At 41.5% G+C, this 21176-nt stretch overlaps 1 protein-coding gene across 1 annotated transcript in view; it reads right to left on the bottom strand.

The window, feature by feature from the left end:
* Window positions 1-210: 210 nt before the first annotated feature.
* The window catches only part of LOC122791585, a 1253805-nt gene continuing 1232839 nt past the window's right edge, over window positions 211-21176 (bottom strand). Inside the window, exon 5 of the mRNA XM_044059353.1 lies at window positions 211-1206. Within this exon, the coding sequence (XP_043915288.1) occupies window positions 772-1206 (435 nt within the window). The 3' untranslated portion in view covers window positions 211-771. The remainder of the gene's footprint in view (window positions 1207-21176) is intronic.

Below are 21176 nucleotides of genomic sequence, written 5' to 3'. Positions count from 1 at the left end.
AAATGCTACAAGAATAATCTATTATTTAGGCAAAAAGTTAAGTTCTATCCTTTGTACTGACCGTGGATATGTGTCGGCCTGTAAAATCTGGTTTGTCCCGAAAATGTCCCACTTTGGCCATTTGAAAAGGTGGCAACACTATGGGACAATAGCTTTGTTTTACAACATATATGCATAGATGGCCAATCAAAGAGAAATCCACAGAACATGTTGATTTACAAATTTTAATGATCTGTGTGCTGGCCTGCATAGCAAACAACACTTTTAGCAAGGTAAGGTCTGTGTTGTAAACAGTCAATTTCACAGATGAGAGCGAGAGTAAAGATAAAGAGAAGGAGACAAAGACTGCATCCCTAACATCAAAAAGAAACTGTGTGGTAGCAAGACAGACTGTGCTCATAACACTAAAAAGTGAAAGAAAAGAATTTATGTGGTAATCATGTTACTGCTAAAAAATTAACTTCAAATACATAGAATATTCACTGATAGAGTGGTGTCCAAATGTCATAGAAGTGATATTAGTCTCCATATATCATTTTAATGAAGCAGCTTCTGCTTTACAAGTACCTGAATACAAGTCACAATCTGCAGTATCAACAAGTTTTCATTATGGATCTCCTAAGTGTAAAGGGATTAGCAAGACAGGTCAAGTATTTTAGATGCTATTCTATGAAATCGAACATATACACAACTCCGTAAAGACTTTTAAGCTAAGAAACAAGAGTCCTCTCCACCAAAAATCCATGTCAGGAAACAAATCTTTCATGCTGATTAATCACTGAATGGGACCACATCAAAGTAACAAAAGACATCAATATTTTGCTTTGCTGCCTCAATAGTATCTCGGCTACCAAAACGGATGCGACTCAGATATCTGCCATTGTCAGCCTGAAGAGCCATTTTGTGGGACTGGATCACTATAAATTCGCAGGACACATCTGGTGCATCTTTACTGGCTTCTATATAATCAATTCCCTGACGGCGGCTGTGGCTCAAGTACTTGTTTTGTGGAGTTTTGATAAGGATCCTTCCTGATGAGCCTTTTTCAACAAAGAATTTTGCAGTGGGAGTCATAGTCGAAAATTTAGCTTCAAGAGTCTGTAAACCCCAGTCATTAGCAATACTCCAGAAGTGTCCCAAATCAGTTTTGAATGCAACAGGAGCACCATTATTTATGAAAAGTTCCAATATCCCAAAAGGAACCACCTGTGTAAGACAGAAAAGCAAAACTTAAAAATGGAAATGCTTGTTTCACTCTTACTTGTGCATTTTTTTAAATGCCATTTACAAATTCCGCTGTTGTATTACTAACTTTAAATCATGAAATAAATAAAACAATGTTCGGATAAGAAAATAAAAATTTGATACTTACAATAGTAAAACATCTGTAAGAGGAAGGTCTATCTTCTGTCACACTAAGATTTGCACTTCAGGCATTAGGGCTGCTCAACTGATCAAACTATCCCAGGCTGCCTGGAGCCCTACCTCTTCCTATCATGTACCTCTCATGTCACTGTTTCCTGGTTTTGTGCCACAGTGCTGAGCTGAGAAAACATAAAAGGAGAGGAAATAAGATCTACAATCCACATTAGGCACACTGTAGGTGGAGGTGGGGGGAGGTTATGTTACAAACTATGGATTTTTTCTTACAGCTCTATTCTAAAGGTATCCGTCTAACTTTCATTCTTGAAAAAAGGTGTGAATCTTTTACAACTTAAAGGACACTGCCTCTAGTTAAGCCTTTTGAATTACTAACATCAAGGGACTGTGCCATGTGCATCAGTATAAGCACATCTAGACCTGGAAATATCTAGCTATAATACCTAGCATAGGTGTGAAGGGAAAAACAAGATGCAGCAGTACAAATATAATCAGAAATGGCATTACACAAAATGGCAGTACAAGCAGCTGCAACATTAGTAGAATGAGCTCTTGGAGTTGCAGGTAAAGGATTTTTATCTCTAATATGGCAAAATTCAGTACTTATGGCTTACCATCTGGAAGGGGTAAGATTAGAAACTTTCTTGGTAAGCTAGGCATTAAAGAAAGAATATGAATAACTGGTCATCCCTGTCAAATGATTTAGGTCAGTCTACCATTACTTTGAGCTGGCTTTAAATATTCAGGTAATAAAGAAAATATTCACCAAAGTTACAATACTTAAGAAAGTTGGCCAGTTAACAGACTGATTCAGGTGAGATTCTTTACAAACTTTTGGTACAGAAATGTGGGTTCCGAGTGTTCCCTTTTCTTATGGAAAATCAGATATAGAGGCTTGAAAGAACGAACTTAATATTTATGTAACAGAAGGGAAGGTGACTAGAGAAAGGATCTACCAGGACAAAATGTTTAGATCTGCAGAAGTAGCTGTTTCAAAGGGTAGAAAAGTAAGCTTTTCCAACATGAAATAAATGTCCAAGGGGAAGGCTCTCTAATTGAAGGCCTAAGGTGAAAAGTGTCAAGTAGGAAGGCAAGAGTTCAACTTGGACTGAAAACTGGAGAGAGCAACGAAATGAATATTAATGGAAGAAATGCTGAAGCCAGAGTCAATGATCTCAGGTAAGAAAGATATAACCAAAGGGAAAAGGGTCAGAGTGCATCTAAAACACTTAAACTGCTGTATTAATGCTTTTCTTTCTATTTAAGAGACCCACCGTGGAAACTTACTGATACGTATTGTCACCTGTAATGCAGCAACTGCCTCATTTCCAGTTCAGCAATTATCTTAAAATGCTATCCCATGGAGATAAATGCACTTTTGACATCTGATTCCTTCCATAAATCAGTGCAAATACATACTTCAAGATATTTTTCAGCTCGTATCAAACAAGGAACACTGCTGTCACACAAAAAAGAAGTTATGTACTCACCATAAGGTTCCATGTTGGTAGTCCATCTCACCCTTCATTTTTACGTATGGGTTCGGAGCCGATCCTCAGCTCCGACTCTGCCGATTTATAAGCTCGAAGACTTCTGGTTGGCTCGTGGCTAAGCAGGTATCCCATAGTGCACCAGTACAAACCCCAGATCTTGTTTGCTGCTCACTAGAAGAAATAACCATAACAGACAAACCAATACACTAAAGGGTCTCCAACCAAAGATAACCAAAATATTAATATCTCCAGATTCTTCCAAGATGGGGACAGGATGGTGGGTTGGTAAAAATGAAGGGTGAGATGGACTACCAACATGGAACGTTATGGTGAGTACATAACTTCTTTATGTTGTGTAGTCCAATCTCGCCTTCATTTTTAAGTATGGGACAGTGTCCCTAGCGCCTTATTCTTGGGTGGCTCACTGGAAAATACCCCTGAGCACCATGAAGCCAAAGGATGCTCTACCCCTGGAAGCTAAATCCAATTTGTAATGTGTAATAAAAGTGTGAGGCGTAGCCCATGTAGCCGCTGCATAAATATTATCAAGTGGGACCCTGGCTTGAAAGGCTGCAGAGGTAGAAAGAGACCTGGTAGAATGAGCCTTGATCTTGAAGGGTAAAGGTCTGCTCTCCGAATTGTAGACAAAGGCTATGCAACTGGAAATCCAATTAGATAGTGTCACTTAAGAAACTGCTAAGCCCAATATGGATTCAGAAAAGGAAATGAATAGTTGATCTGATTTCCTAAACTCCTTGGTCCGATGCAAATAAAAACGTAGCTGTCTATGAACGTCTAGCTGATGAAACCAATATTCAGCTGCATTACAGTGATTAGGGAAGAAAACTGGGAGTTCTATGGATTGATTTAAGGTGGCGTGAGAACAAACTTTGGGGACAAAGGAGGGGTGGGTATGCAGTGAGACCGTGTCTTTATGAAAGATCAAATACGGTGGTTTTAAGGCTTGCAACTCCGATACCAGTCTAGCTGATGTGTTAGCCACCAAAACAAAGTCTTCCAAGACAAAAATTTCAATGAGGATGAGTGAGAAGGTTCAAATGGGGAAGATGTCAGTTTGGACAACACAAAATTTAAATCCCAAGAAGCCACAGGTTCTTGGAGAGGAGGCTTCAACAGAGTGGCTCCTTTCAAAAAGGTCTTGCACAGCTTATGAGACATTAAACTGATTCTGGAAATCCTAAATGGAAATGAGAAATAGCCGCCAATTGAACTCTGATAGTGGCTGCGGCAGATCCTTGCTGAAAAAGCTCGGAGAGAAATTCCAAAATCACAGGGATAGAAGCAGTACAGGGATCTACATCCATTTTCTGTGTCCAAATAGAAAATCTTTTCCATTTACTGCCATATAATCTCCTAGTTGAAGGTTTATGGGAGGACATAAGGATATGTGACACTGAGGAAGATGCATCATGAAGCCTGACTAGGGATAGAACTGAAGCAGCCACACTGTCAATTTGAGGATGTGGATTGAGGGATGTAGCAAGCCTGACACGTAAGTAAACAGATCTGGAGCTGCGTCCAGAATCCAAGGATCATCCAGGAGAAGAGGCTCAAGGAAGGGGAACCAAACCTGACGAGGCCAGTAAGGAGCAATGAGGATTAACTTGCATCCCACCCATTTGGCTTTCTGAATCACTTTGGAAATGAGAGGAAATGGAGGAAAAGCATACAGAAAACTCAGGGGCCAATCGTTAGCTAGAGCTGCTGCATTTGGCATTAACTGGACTGGCAAAAAGGTCGCAGCAAGGCTGTCCCCATTTGCGGAAAATCTGTCCTGCTGTTTCATGTTTCAGAGACCACTCGTGAGGCAGTAGGATCGCACGGCTGAGCTTGTCGACTATCACGTTGGTCGTCACTGGAATGTGTGTTGCGACCAGAAAGCTCTGGGAAGAAATCGCCCATTTCCAAACTCGCATGGCCTCTCGACAGAGTGGGTAAGATCTGGAACCGCCCTGTTTGTTGATATACCAAACTACAGACATGTTGTCAGTTTGTATCGCAATAGTCCCTAGAGGAAGAAGGTCTTGAAGTGCTTGCAATGCCAGCAGCACCACCCTCATCTCCAGAACATTGATATGCAGGTGAGCCTAGTGTTCTTGCCATGTGCCTTGGACAGTCCTTCCGAGATAATGCCCCCCCACCCGATCTGGGAGGCATCCGTGGTAACAGTGGCAACGGGTTGGGCAGGAACAAAGGGGGTGTCCGTTGAAAACTGGTTGGGTGCTATAAACCAAAGGAGGTCCTCCTTGCATGATTCCATCAGCAGAATATGGTGATTCAGCGGAAGATATTGCAAGGACCACTGGGAAAACAGAAGCCACTGGAGAACTCTCATGTGCAACCTGGCTAATGGTACTAATAGGATGGTGGATGCCATAGTCCCGAGGAGCTGAAGAACCCACTTTGCTTTGACCTTCCACAATGGGAGAAAACATTGAATTTGAAAGATTAAATTTTGTGCCCTTTCAGCAGGAAGATGAGCTGCCATGTTCACTGTGTCTACCTCTGTGCCTATAAAAATCACAAATTGAGAGGGCAATAATGCAGATTTTTCCCAATTTATGGAGATCCCTAATTGAGCACAAAGTTGAATAGTGGTGTCCCTGTTTTGGAGAAGTAAATGCCTGGTGGGGGCGGTCAGGAGCCAGTCGTCCAAGTACGGAAACACCTGTCACTACTGCCATGCATTTGGCGAACACCCTGGGGTCTGTGGTGAGACCAAAGGGCAGAGCACGAAACTGATAATGACTGGCTCCCAGCCGGAAGTGTAGATGGCTCCTGGACAACTTGTCCATTTTTATATGGTAGTAGGCATCCTGGAGATCTATTGAGCATATCCAATAGTCTTTCCCTAACAAAGGGAGTATCGACTGCAGTGTTACCATCTGAAACTTGTCCTTCCTCACAGATTCATTTAATCTGCTGAGGTCCAATATTGGCCTCCAGTCTCCTGTTCGTTTTGAGACTAAAAAGAACCTGGAGTAAGTTCCGGATCCTATCTGCTCTGCTGGGATGGATTGGATGACGCTTTTTAAGAACAACTTGTTGATCTCCACGGTTGCCTGATCCCTGAGATTGGGTGGTACATCTGGGATCTTCTTGGGAACAAACGGTGGAAGGGAAAAGGGTATGATATAGCCTATGGTAACAACTCTTTGTACCCACTTGTCTTGGGTTATACTTAGCTAGGCTTCTGGATACAAAGAAATGTGACCCCCGACTGGCCCCAGAGAAACGCAGTGGTGCCCCATATCAGGAATGCTGATAAGGCCGTCCCCAAAAGGAATCACGACCTTTTTGGTATTGCGGACCGCCCCTACCTCTAGGACATCTCCCATTTCCTTCTCCTCCTTTGTCTCTGAAGGGGCAGAAAGAAACTTGTTGGGTCTCCTAGGGGCTGGCTCCACGGCATCGGGAATATCCCACACCTTTCGACTAACTAAATCCATCAGTTCATCAAAAGGTGGAGATACCCAAGAGGCAGAAGGTTGAGACTGGAAAGCCTTCAGGTACACCGACTCCTCATCAGAAAGGTTAATAGTGGGCCAGTCGCACCTCTGCGGATGTCCACGAAGGAGACATCATCAGAGGATGACTTAGGGGACCCTTCTGACTCCTCGAGGTCAGTGTCAGATATCAAAGACTCATCCTGGGAGTCAACATGCTTCCTCTTGCATGTCTTCTTCCTGGGAGGCTCCTCAGAAGGGCATTCTGGGGAGGTCAAGGAAGAGTGGGGGCCACCAGCCAGTGGCTCCTGAGACTGAGGGTCTCTGCTGTCATTGGAGAGAGTAGGGGCTGAGACCAAAGTGGGTGCTCTAGGGGGGAGAGTGCTGGTACCCTTGGTGGCAACTGATGACTTGGACAGCACGCTCCTCATCATCTCGAATGCCGACCTCTCTGGCTACGAGGACCTCTCCCGCTCTGAAGAGACTGAGGAGAAGAAGACCGATTCCAACATTCCCTGTCAGCACCGACCAGAGAGCTTCGGCCCCTGGACACTACAGATGACACCGAAAGTGTCGGAGCAGAACTCGGCTCCAAAGCAACTGCAAGTGGGGCTGGAGCCGAGGGTTCCACCAATGGCACCAAGCCCTCCGACAAACCAGCTTGGCTCGGAGGAGGAATAACAATTGAGGGTATAACAGGTTCCATAGGCTCCAGAACAGACTGGGTTGGAGCCGACAACAATTTAGATAGAGCAGACGACTTCAGCAGTCTCAGGACCACCCTCTCCACATCTTCTTCTGAAAGGCTCCTGGAAGACCTGGAGGACATAGTTGGGGATCTTGAACTTGGAGGAATAGCAGGTTCCATAAATTCAGTGGTCGGCTCCGACAAACTAGGATCCAACCCTGTCACCACAATGTTGTTCTCAGTCAGCTCCGAAGGCAGTGGAGCCGATGAGGCCGATTTTGCAACTTTAGGAGGTGGCTCCGAGACACCAGCCGGTGCCGGAGAAGGTCTTTTCGAAGACTTAGACTTAGCAGATTTAGTGGACTTGGATTAAGAGACAGAGCTAGACAAGGCTTCCTCAAAGGAAGGCTTTAAAAATACCCTTTAGAATTAGCTTGTCCCTTCTCTCCTGTAACACTCTAGGGGAGAAGGTATGCCAAAGCAAGCAAGTCTCTTGCAAATGGATGGCCCCTAAGCAGTAGACACATAGACCATGACCATCCGTCAATGACATTTTTTGGGAGCACTTCATGCATTTCTTGAAGCCCGAAGGCTTGTGCTCCTTAGCCTCTTTAGACATACACACAGACAAAAGGAGAAGAAAAGTAAAGGGAGGACTAGGTGCTCTAACTTAAATGGGCCTAGCCCTAAAGGAAGAAGAAACACCACGAGGACTAGGTCCTCTAACTAAAACGGCCTAGTCCAGAAAGGAAAAAGTGACAGGTAGGTCTTCTAACTTAAAGAGACCAGCAAAAATTCAAACACACAGAAAACCCCGAATCTGCTAATGATTAACAGAGGAAGTTGAAACTGGAGTTTCGAAAAACGAACTCCACCACCGTAAGAATCAACACCAGCGGATAACCGCCAAAAACCAAACTGCTCTACAAAACTGTAGACTGGAAAAAAATATGCTAGCGTTATCGAGCTAGCCGCACTAGCAATAAGTATAAAACTGGTACACAGGATACCACAAAGCACATTAACAGGCCCAAGGCCAATGCTTGCACCAAGGAGTGCAAAAGAGCTAATTACTTAAGAATTAGTAACCTACACTAACAAATACTAATGCAACAACAATTGTATTACACTAATATAACTTTGAACAAGATTTTAAACAATGTAAGAAAGAAAAAAGTTAACACTTAGCCAGAGTCAAGAGAAGCACAACCGAACTAGTTGACACGGCAAACGAGATCTGGGGTTTGTACTGGTGCACTATGGGATACATGCTTAGCCACTAGCCAACCAGAAGTCTTCGAGCTTATAAATCGGCAGAGTCAGAGCCGAGGATCAGCTCCAAACCCATACATAAAAATGAAGGTGAGATTGGACTACACATTTCTTTTTTCTCTGAATATATCTATATTTTTGCTACATTTCCAACACACACATGAATGGGTGTACGTGCAATGATAAGTCATGTGAAACAAAAGACATGGAGAGGAGGAAATGTCAGCAAATGTCCTCTTGGAAAAGGCAGGATTATTTAATAGAACTGAAGAAGCTATGCCACCAGTTTGAGGGACTGGCGATTTGGGTGGCATTTGGCTGAGTGGTGAATTAGCAAGAAGTAACTGGGACACTTAGCACTGGATGGCAAAGCAAAGAGGACACATGCTGGTTTGCCCCAGAAAGGAAAGGAAAGTGTTTCTTACCACTGAAGGACTCGAGGATCATTCAGGAGGCATCAGCAAACAGCATATGACTCTGTCCTCTAAAGAACTGAGGTCTCTTGGAATGTGGCTGGCCATCAAAAAACTTGAAATTTGATGACTCAGCCACACATACCCATAGCCTCTTGGCAAAACTGGGAAGAATACATCAACCCACACTGCCCACTGTTTGTTTACATTCCAGAAAACTGTCATAGTCTCTGAATGAAAAGGTAAAACTTCATGAGGTAGGCAGCCATGTAAAGCCAATGGTGTCAAAAGAACTGCTCTTTTTCCAGTATGTTGATATGATGTCTTAGACTCCTGAGATGACTGGGCATTCTGAGCCATCTGTCAACAGTAGTGATCTAAATCACAGCTGAATGAATTAATCACAAATGATCTAAATGGTGGGGACATAATGGGCTTACATATTTTGAGTATTCCAAAATAAGGGGATTTCAGGATTGACTGAGTAAAAATTAATAAATGCCCATTGTAATACATTCAGTTGGCAACAGCTCTAATAAACTAAGGTATATACCTCTGCACAACCTCTTAATATCAAATATACATACTTGTTCATAGCAGTCACTATCACTCAATATTTGCTCAGTTTGCCTTTAAAATGAAGCACAAGCATCAACAGCCTAGCTGAGAGATTTGTGCCGGCTACTTGAAAGATTAAGGTATGTTGAGTTTTGAGAAATGTTCTTGTAACAGTGATGATTAAAAGATGTTTATTCTGTTTTTCCTCCAGATGTTAGAAGTTATTTGAATGGTGCAGGCTGTAATACTTAATTTTACTGTAGGTGAGCCACTTGACATGATACTTACAAAAATTGTATATAAAGATACTGAGCATAACAGAAGATTATTTTGTAGACACTTAAGATGTGGCAGGATGGTGTGCAGATTTTAAAATATATTCTCAAACACAACTGATTAGAGATGCATTTATAAAACCTTATGCAAAGCAATTTAGCTCCACAAAAGAGGTGATCACTTATCCAAGTAACATCTGGCATGTTTTTTTTTCAGGTTTTGAATGTTGCATTGCAGATTATGTTGTTCAGCCTTTTCCTACTGTGCACTTAGAACCTTGTACATATGCATTATGAATGAGCTGTGTCCACACCAATGCACTGCTCAGGCTCCATAATTTAATTCAAATATTTTCTGAACAGTAACTGACTCTCAGCACATTATCCTGCTGGGTGACTTCACCTGTACAGCTTATCAGTACCTGACCTTGCAGTTAATTGAACTCAAGAGTAGTCATATCTTCCATGAATGACATTAAAGGAGTTTCTTATCTAAAAAAGCAACCAACACCAATGAGATCCAATACCACCACTGTAGATGTAAATGGCAAGCTTTGGAGACATGAGCTGTAAAAGGGAGAAGATCAAGGTTTTGGGAGCACTGAGCCTGAAATATCTGTTTAAGCACCCTAATGTGAAAGCTAGTATGAAGGAGTATTAAAAACTGGTGATGTTATAGGGGGCTTAAGGCTCTAAGACAAGTCTCTGTTCTTGCAGGCTATCTGCCTGAATGCATACAGCTACTTACTGTAAGAAAGAATTATGTCCTGGGCCAAAAAATGGTCAGCAAAGGATATTGTTTATGGAGAATTCGGTGAAAAGCAAGGACAGATCTAGAAGCAGGTACAACTCTGCAAGGTTTATTATGATGCTTAGGAGGAAAAATAGTTTGATCATGGATCCTTATGTTCACCAGATCAGTCACTGAGAGATCAGCAAGGTATGAAAATGCTTTGCCTCTCTGCAGTCTCATTTGAGCTGCTGCTATGAACATGCATTTGGTCAACACCCTGGGGACAGATACGAGACTAAAGGAGTCCTGAAGAGATAACAATTGTGTCTGACCCTGAAATACAGACATCTCTTGGACTATTTGGCAACTTTTATGTGAGGCTAAGCATGTGGGAGGTCCAGACATCCAGTTTTCTGATGGACTATAAAAAACAGAATGCACCAAAACTATTTGAAAGGTTTCTTTTGGAATGAAGTTGTATAAGTCACTGGGTGTGTGGTCACTTGATTTTGTTTATAGAACCTAAAATAATCTGGAATAAACTAAGTCTTTCGGGTGTAGTGGGACCTCCTGGGTGGCTCTTATTTATAACAAGTTTAACATTGCCTTTCTTGCCACTTTTATTTGAGGGGGGTGAGATGCTTGGAATCTGGGGAGGGGGAGAATGGGGGAATTATGCACCCCTGCATGTTATCTACATGACCCACATATCCTTAGTAACCTTCTTCCAAGTATTCAGGTGGAGGCAAAGTGTCTATAAAGTATGGCAGTCAGGCAAATACAGCTGATGCTCATCTTCTGGCTGACCAAGACCTCTTGAACTTTGTCAAGAACTTCATTCTTTGAGTTCGCAATCTTAATGGAAACTAAACTGAAGAGACCATCTCTTCCATCATTATCCTATGTTGTTGCTGTGTGCCATAGCACTATCTCATAATTCTGTTAAAAAAAAAAAAACGTGGAGAGCAAAATTTGACAACTGCAGCAATGAAAGTCTTGCCCTGCTTTTCTATGTTCTCTTGAACATCTATGTTAATTAGGAGAGGCAAATAAAAGTGCAGTCAACAAAACATGCTCTACTGTCCCTAGCAACATCAGAAAGATGCAGCCAACAGTGGTGGCACAAGGCAACATGGGAACTTATTGCTTGGCCATCATTTTTTGACATATCACACAAGATGTGTACAATGAGGTTGTCATACTAAAGAGGTAGTGGCTCAAGTCTTCAGCTTTTTCTTTCAGTAACTCAACTGGTACCGCCATCCAGTGTATGGTGCATTTAATCTGGTAGGTCCCTTTGAAAATATGCCCAGTGTCTTAAACAGTTGAGCTGCTGTAAAAATAAAATAGTGGATATGAAGATGTACTTCCCAAACCTATCCACTGTGCTGGAATCCATTTCTGGGGGATAAACAGCTGGACTCTGTATTGTTGGAGCCTTTCTAGGGCTGCTGTGGAGACCATGGTATCTGGTTTGGGTTTCTTCACCCAAACTGAATGTTTCCTTGGGGCTAGAAGGCACAATCAGCCTTCTTTGGGACAAGTGCTACTATTGTCTGGTTCTCCTATGCAATCTTGGTGGCATCTTGAGCTCAAAATCAAGAAGAGAACTGCACAACTAGACTGAGAGATGAGCATGTATGTTTCCTTAACCTTTCTAACTGGAGGAAGTATGTGACTGCAGTGTCAGTTTTTTACTAAATAAGTTATAAAGCGTTACCTGTACATGTGGTTTTCTTGAATGATGGAGGAGAATTGGCACTGTCTTTTTCAGACAAAACTTGTGTTGAAGAATCTAACACCGATACAATATGTATGATCTTCTTGAAGTGTTTTAGAGCCATTTTAGATGAAGGTTTTGAGTCTCAGCAGTACAATAACCTCTTAACAGAAGTGGAAGATCTTTGAGAAGATGTCTGCATTTACACTGAGAATGGTTGTTGGAAAGGACAGTCTGTAGAAGGTTTAACATTAGAGATTGAGGGTTGGCATAATTGTTAAGGTATTTACCTCACAGACACAAGGTACAGGGTTTGATTTTTATCTTGGGAAGCATGGCTAGGCTTAACCCCACCAACACCACCAGGTTAATTAGCCTAGTAATCACACATGAACCTATGAACTATGAACAGAAGTACAAGCAGGTTCCAAAGGTAGACTTGATAGCTGATGAGGCCACTCTGAACTATGCCTTGATCCAATATCACAAAAATGAAATAAAGGTACCCAAGTACCCAGTGCTAGAAGCCTCAACTTCAGCTCCAGTGCTGCTAGAATCAATATAGGGAGTAATACCCAAAAGAGTTAGATGTAAGGACATTGCCAAACGACAGCACCAGTTATGATGAAGCAGACATCACATCTGGATGTACAAATATTAGGAAATGTTTGAACAGTACTTATGGGACTAATATCAGGACAGACACAGGATGTGCTGGAGGGAACAGCACTGCAAGAGGCATAAGCAGTGTTTGCAAAAGAATCACAAGAACATGGAGAAATGTGAAGCTCTAGACTAGAAACTGCATGTTTCACAGTGCCCTGGAATGCTTACCTTGAGTTTTAGAATTGTTTCTATCTTACCATATTCAATAAATACAAAAATTGGAGACCTTAAAAACTTGGAATGATTCACATTAACTTCAGAGCTAGATGATACCACAACTAGATTTGTTAGCACTTTGTCAGATTTCTTACAGTCAACAGCAGTTTCTTTGAACCAAAGTTTGGGAACAGAAAGGTGTGATGAAATCGTACCAACCACCTTTAACATTGTAATGGAAACAGTGATAACAAAAGGAACCTTTCTAGGAAGAGCAGATTTCTTTCTTTTCTTTTGATTTCCCAAAGGGGAAATATATACACCCCTTTTCTGAAAGCAGCCTAAAAGCTGTGTGAGACTGCCGTCTATGGAAGAACTATGGCTGACTGGACTAGGAATTTAGGACTTGATGGCCACTAAAGATTATGATAATAAATGCATCTGAAGCTTTAGATGGCTTCTATGAGTCATGAAGTCAGCAAAGAAAGTACAGTAAGAAGTGCTGTGGGCTTCCCAAAAACGCACTAAGAAATAAGTGCGACGACTGGTGGTCTGAGCAGCCTTACAAGCAGGCACATTTATACACATCCTAAACAGGATGTCATGACACAGACTGGCCTAGGCCCATTTATGCTGAAAAAAAACTTTCTGAAACAAATATAAGGGGAAAAACTGTTGCATGCATTGTCATCAAAGTATGTTCTTCTACAGAAAATGACAAGATCATAATAATAATAATAATAACACAAGACACAGATTGGACCTATTTCCTACATAATTCAGCATAAAGCATGGCCAAAGAGAACTGAACAATGTGAGCTGACAGATCCATAATGGCAAGAAAAAAGGTTCCAAGCATCTTGGAAAAGTTTAATCTGTTGAGTGGTCCTAATGCATGCACTGCAAGTCTAATTGTATATAGGAGACTACTTTTTCTTTTTATCAGATTCAGTATTCCCTTAAAAAACATACTCAAAAACAGATCATTACTAAAATCACAATGACCCATTCCAAGCACATCTTTCCTTCCCATCTGATGCCTTAATCAGCTTGGTTTTGGTGAAATATGACTTTTTTCTTTTGTGTTTACAACTTTTCCATTAGTAGCAGTTCATCTCATAGATTTCCTCTTCCAGTATTCAGATGTAAGACAATAAAAAACTTCATGCTTTATAAGTTCAGTCAGTTGTTTTCAGAGTTTAAGTTAACACTCTTTCACTGGAAGAAGCTAGGCATAGCTAGCATTCATTATCTTAAGCAAATGAGCTAAAATAAAAGCACACTGCTTGTATACCTCTTAATACCTCTCATCACTAATGTTTCAAACCTTGAAGTTAACTTTTAATTAGGAGGGAGATACACTCATAAGTCTAAAATTAAATGAATATTACATTCAGGCTAAAATGGAACAATTATTTTGTATTCCTTTCTTGACAAATAATGATGTGTCAGATAAACAGGGATCTGGTCTTGGAAGATGTAAGGACCAAAAACTGATTACAAAGGGATCGCCATATTTTGACATGACGAGTGGGGAACTGAGAAGCAATTCACTTTAGCTTTACACAGCTTACTAAACTTGCTACATTACCAGACTGAGCTCCTAACCTCTGCTTACTTCAAGAAAATCGAAGCTCTGTCTTCTAGAATGGGTAAGAGAATGACATACTGCAAATCAGGCCACTGACAGGACAATATATATTTCTCAGGACAGGCCATTATGTACAGTTTAGCTACAGACTACACTGTACAGGTTAGGGCTGCATTTACAGCCTGTAAATATAGCAAATGTTGCCACAGCCTCCACAAGGAACTTTACAAAGTCATGCAATTTCCAAAGTAGTGCAGTTTGAACAAACAGTAGGATCTGCTTGATGGTGCAGTGAAAAATCAGTCTTCACTTGCATAATGCACTTAAGAGGCCTTCATTGAAACATTGCTGAGATGCAAAACATCACAACTGTAATATTAAAAAAAGCTGTAAAGTTAACAAATTACTGTAAAACATTACATTAAAAAACAGAGGAAAACAGTCTCTGTACTACTTCCTAACTCACTTAATTTTATACTAAAAATAAAATTAAATAACAGCTACTGACTTGGAAAAATGGCAACATATTTATGAACAATGAGTAAAATACAATACAGTGATTTATTGATCAAGATAGCTGTTATAATACTAGATAATTAAAGGTCTATAAGGTTAAATAAATTAGTAGAATGAAGGTTAGTTACATGCTTACTTGATTGATGAACTAAAATATTTGGCAGAATAAACAAAACTTTATAAGACAAAGTTTGTCATATGTCAACAAAAACTTTGGTCCATCCATCCACAACCCTTTTTTTCCCCATTTTTGCACATAGGGTCAGGGTGTCACTTCAACAGTGACAATCATCTAAAGTCAAGGTTTACACCACTGTGTGGCTAGCCCTGCCACAGTAGTTCATCCACACCACACACACACATCTATGGCCAGTTTAGAGTGTCCAACCCACTTACTGCATGTCTTTGCAATGTGGGAGGAAACCAGAGAACCTGGAGGAAACCCATGTGAACAGAGGGAGGACATGCAGACTCTGCATAGAAGGCTCCCCAGCTCAGAATCAAACCAGACAACTACTTCTTCTGAGGTGACAATGCTATCCACTGTGCCACCCAGTCCATTAGGTACAAAAGTATAATCTTGAACAGTAGGCACAATGTTGCTGAACAAGCAATTTGTGTGAATTAAAGTGACAAACATTCAACTGAGTTGGAATGAACACTTGTAAATAATGAACTAAGAGACAAACGGTTGTAAATAACTGACAACACTGCAAACACTCAAGCAGTTAAAATAACTCTACTGATTGTATGTTGGTCAGTTGTTATCGATATGTTCTGTTAGTCTATTTTTATGCATTTTTAGTCAGGAAACCCTAACTGCAATTTTCTGGTCATCCATCAATCATCTCAGATACTTGTGATGGTTTTAGTCCAGTCAAGAAAAGGCTGGATGATTAGATCATACTGTTGGAAATCCAGCCACCTGGAAAGTCCGGTACAGATAACCTGTGATGATCATTTTTATGCTGTTTTGCAGGTGTTTAAATCTACCAGTTTGCAGGTCACAAACAAATGTGTTTCCTGCTGTTTTTTTTTTTTAATTGGCTGCCTTTTTTGGACAGATGTACTGGACCCAGTGACAGTTTTAGCATTTGTCCTTGGAAAATGTTTGGCACTGACATAGATGACTGCATATTTGAGGCATCTACTGGTCAGGCCACTTGCTATAGTGAATTACAAGTGGCTTGGTTTGCCTGTACTGTAGAAAGAGTTACTTTTAAATTCCTTCATCCATACTCCTGAAACAACTGAAGTCTGTGTGTCTTTGTGTCAGTTCAGTTTAAAATATTGTTGTAGCTTAGAGCTCTCTGGAAATACCTCAAGATGAATCAAAAGGGAGACAGAGAGGTAACTAGGATAATGTTTTTTGGGAGCATAATGAATTAGCTGAATTTAAAAGTTCTCTACAGGGTACTTTGTCAGAAATATTGGGAAGCAAAGGGTTGTGACTAAGGAATTAATATTTTGAGCTGGATCACAAGATCTGAATTGGTTAGACCTAGGCCTTAACAAGTTTAATGCTACTGGCTGTCAAAAGGTAATTACTAGAAAATTGAAATGAAAACCAAAATCAACTGTAACTGAAGTGCTGAATACTGTTAAGGAATTAAAAGAACTGGAGATGGGGTCAATACATGCAGTACAATGTTCAAGAGCAGGGAGGTTTAAGTGAAGGCAGGAACTGAGCAATTTATGGAATGTTGGAGTCAATTATAATTGTCAAAAAGCAAACATACATGTATATTGCATTAACATAACAGAAACATCATACTGTTTGTTTTCTGTTATTGTAGGTCTACCTATCTCACTATGTAAATTGTGATTTAATAAAGATGTTTTAAGAAAGCAGCAGTTTAGATACAGGACGTTCCCTCTAGCACATGAATGTCATCACCCGTGTATCATTAAACATTTACCAGCTTTGCCCTCTTTCTGCCAAGACAGCACGAGAACAGCTCATTGGATGTTGTCACTCACCAGTTCCTCTCTGCACAATTATAATGTACTTTTCATTCAGTTTCTTTTTGCTAGCAAGATTGTTAGACACAGCAGTGTTATGGGCAAAAAGCTGCAGATTTTACAATTTTTTTCTCTTAAAATGTATGATGTTAAATACAGTGACAGGTCTTGCGTGTTATGAAAGGCACATATTTCATTCATCCTTGAAGTTATCTCAGGAATCAGCACTTTCTCTTAAATGATGACTGTAGACGGATGCAGGCTGTATTTTGTTACTGTCATTAGGCAAAGATGAAAAGCCACTGCGGGTGGGGAAAAGCATTTAAAGGCCACGTGCAATGATTAATTTTAAGGTTTCCTTTTGTTGAAATTATGCCCTTGTCATGTAAAATGGGCTTTTTGATTCTAAATTCATAGGTTTTGCTTTAGTTACTTCGGTGAAACTATGTTTATTCATTCTAGCAAACTTGTGGTTGTATTAACTGGAGACTGAGCAGCTGCCCAGTTACTTCCCGATTCCATGCCATGTGACCTTGCCTTCTTATGATACAACTGTTAAGACAGTTTGCAATGTGCAGGTGTTTGAAACAGATTTTAGCACTTAGATACAGCACAATTAATCAGTCACCATAAATTAATAAATAAATGCAATTATATTCAAGTAAAAGCAGAGAGATTCACTGTAAGGTGCATAATGCTTGGTATACAACATAACACATCTATAGCACTAATATTTGTATACCATTGGATAATTGCTTTTAGGAAGAAAACTTTGCTATGGAACAGACTTCCCATACATGTCAAACAGAGCACCTCGCTGAACCTCTTCAAGTGTAATCTTGATGAGTGGATGGGAAACAGAAAATTCACCCTGGGGATAACACCAGTAGCTCTACTCGACAGAAGCACTGGGAACTAAGGTCGGGTGGCGCTATGGCAGGGTAATCCTATGGCTAGAATTGTAAAGGCCCCAGGGCCATTAGCCTAGTACACACTTATGAGTATGTGAATCATTTTAATGACAGTTCTAGAGTAAAGGGCATTTGTGTTATACACTAAGTGAATTAGTGCTAGAATGAAAACTTTTGTAGTGCATGCAGAACAGTGATTACGCTCAGATATTCAGAAAAAAATGTTAGAGTGGTGCAAGATCTGACCTTAACAAATGTTTAGCACCTCCTGCTTAAGTTAAGATTGGGTATCAGGCTAGGCATTGAAATCTGACAGTACTGACTAGCAAATGACAGTGGCACAATAAAAGATTTGTTTCTGTCTGCTGTCCATTCTGATATCGTGCTCCTGACTTCCTGTTATAAACTTAGAAAATTACTAGAACAACCGGATGTGTATTCACCTGCATTTTCTTAAGAATATAAAGTCTGGAACTTAAATGTATGTCTTTATTTTATGAATTCAGTCCTCAGTAATATGTCCAAAAACTGCAGAATTTATGAGGAACAATCAAACATATGAGGCAAAAATCTGGACAGTCTATGAAAATCTGGACAGTTGAGAGGCATGGAAGGTAAGTGTAAACAAAAAGTACAGTTGTGTACACTTACCATACATGTAGATGTTCGAGTGTATTCACTGATGCAGTCATCACATTTGGGTTATCTTCCTGCAGGTAGCCCTTAACCGTCCTGACTACCAGAGTCTTTGGATTTCTGCGTTGGATGCTGTCGCTTCTTCCATGACATCAGGGGTATAAAACATGCAGCTGACGCCATTACATCAGTTTTCTTGCCCCAGATGTCAGGTGCCCCCACAATAGGAAGCAATTATATGGTATGGAACACCCCCAGCAAAAAGCAAATGCACATGAAATATAATCCAAATAAGAAAGAAAGGTAGAGCCAAGAAAAGTCAGGGGTCTGGTGGGAGGTTAACCAGGACTGCAACAGTGAATACACTCGAACATCTACATTTATGGTAAGTGTACACAACTGTACTATGTTCTTCGTGTTTCACTGTTGCAGTCATCACATTTGGGTTGATTCCCAAAGCTAAGGGAGGGTGGAGGCAGTTAAAGAGCATTGGGGCTAGCAATCAGGACCTGTAAAAGACTGCTGTGGCAAATCCAGCTCTGGATTTAGAAAAGATAGGTAGGTGGTAATGCTTGGTGAAAGTATGTACAGAGCTCCAGGTAGCAGCTTCCAGGATGTCCCTGGTAGGGACTCCTCTGAGAAATGCTGTAGATGTACAGGCAGCACTGGTGGAATGCGATCTTATTCCCTGTGGGGTACGTTTTCCATGGTGCTTCTAGCAGAAATGGATGCAATTGGCTATCCATTTGGAAATGGTTTCCTTGGAAATGGCCTCCCCCCTCTGCCCCTGCAGCAAAACTAACTAGCAGCTGGTCAGATTTCCTGAGAGGCTTAGTTCTGTCCAAACAGAATCTAAGCTGTCTGTGCACATCCAGTGAATGCAGTATCCTTTCTCTCTTATTGTGAGGATTACGGAAAAAAGTAGGCAAATGAATGGACTGGTTTAGAGCCACACTAGACACCATCTTGGGCATAAAGGATGGATTACTCCTGAGGGAAACCCTGTCTGTATGGAAGATAATGAAGGGTTTTCACTGCCATGAGGGCCTGCAGTTCAGATACTCTTTTTGCTGAAGTGATGGCTAGAAGTAAGGCTGTTTTCCAAGTAAGGAATTTCAACTCTGCTGAAGCAGCTGGTTCAAAGGGGGGAAGAGTGAGTTTTTCCAATACAAAGTTAAGGTCCCAGGCTGGAGTGTGAGCTCTCCTGGGGGGCCTTAAATTTTTGGCCCTTCTAAGGAATTATTTCAGCAGGGGATGAGGAAAATGTGGCTCAGTATTATAATGTGCTGAAATGGCAGAGGCATGAATCTTAATTGAAGAGAAAGATAGGCCCTTGTGGAGCATTTCTGTTAAATAATCTAGAATATGGGGTAAGCTGGGCACCATTGTGCCCCTCCCCTGAGCCTGGCTCCAGGAACAGTATATTTTCCCCTTTTCTGAATAGGATTTTCTAGTACTAGGCCTCCTTGCCTCAAGAATGACATCCAGCACCTGCTTACTGAGGGCTGCTAGGGGTGAGCTCAGGGAATTAACCAGGCTGCAAGGTTCAGGGTTTGAAGCTGAGGGTGCAGAATCTGGCCCGCTCGCTGGGACAGCAGGGAAGGGGTCTGAGGCAGGTGCCATGGTTGTAGCACTGTCAGACTGCACAAAAGCGGATACCAGTGCTGGCGTGGCCAGTCTGGAGCAATCAGTATTGTCCTTGGCTTGTCCTGTTTGATCTTTAGCAGAACCTTCGAGAGTAGAGGCAGAGGGGGGAAGGCGTAAATTGAGAGGCTTTCCCAGGTAAGGGACAGGGCATCCACTTTCCAAGCTTGACTGTGGGGAGTTCTGGTGCAGAATTTGTTCAACTGGTAGTTCTGAGGGGAGGCAAACAGGTCTACCTCTGGTATCCCCCATTTGTTCCTCAAGAGCTTGAATATTCTGGGTTCCAGTTTCCATTCTTGTGGGTGTATGAGATTTCTGCTTAAGTTGTCTGCCAGTGAATTTAGTTTGCCTGGCAGGAATTGAGCTTGCAGGTTCAATTGGTAGTTCAAGGCTGTGTTCCACAGGGCCATGGCTAGTCTGCAGAGTGGGTAGGAATGGGTTCCGCCCTGTTTGCTTATGTACCACATAACTGTGGTGTTGTCTGTCTTTAGGTTCTCCCGTTCGATGCTCAGCTGGAGCGCCTTCTGTGTGGAGTCTGCATGTCCTCCCTGTGGTCGAGTAACATTAAAGACATGCAGGTAGGTGCGTGCGTGAATGGGCGCGCCTTCTTTGAAGGTTGGACGTCAGGCTGACAACTCGACACCATAAAAATCCATTGCCAATCATTAGCGGACGGGAGTTTCGCTGTGGCGATCCCTAACCAGGAAAAGCCGAAAGACTTTAAGACCAATAGTTGTCCTGGAAGAATAAGGTATTTGAAGGCTGTCAGAGCGTTCTGTACAGCTAACATTTCTTTTTGATTGATATGCAGGTGCATCTGTTTTGGGTTCCATTTGCCCTGAATGCACTGCCCTGCCATGTGAGCCCCCCATGCATAGTCTGATGTGTCTGTTGTTAGGGTTTGGGCAGCAGGGGGTAGAGTGAAAGGAAGTCCCTTGTTGTGGTAGCAGGCCTCTGCCCACCAAAGGAACTCTGCCCTTAGACAAGTAATGATAGGAATCATTGTTTCCAGGTCCCGAGAATGTTGACACCATAGACTTTTTAGATACCATTGAAGTTTCCTCATATGCTGTCTTGCATATGGAATTAACAGAA

The sequence above is a fragment of the Protopterus annectens genome, chromosome 17.part0 (genome assembly GCF_019279795.1).
Source record: "Protopterus annectens isolate FY-2018-M chromosome 17.part0, PAN1.0, whole genome shotgun sequence".
NCBI classification, from domain to species: Eukaryota; Metazoa; Chordata; order Ceratodontiformes; family Protopteridae; genus Protopterus; species Protopterus annectens.
The sequence above is the reverse complement of the archived record's forward strand: the minus strand, read 5'-3'. Positions and strand labels throughout refer to the sequence as shown.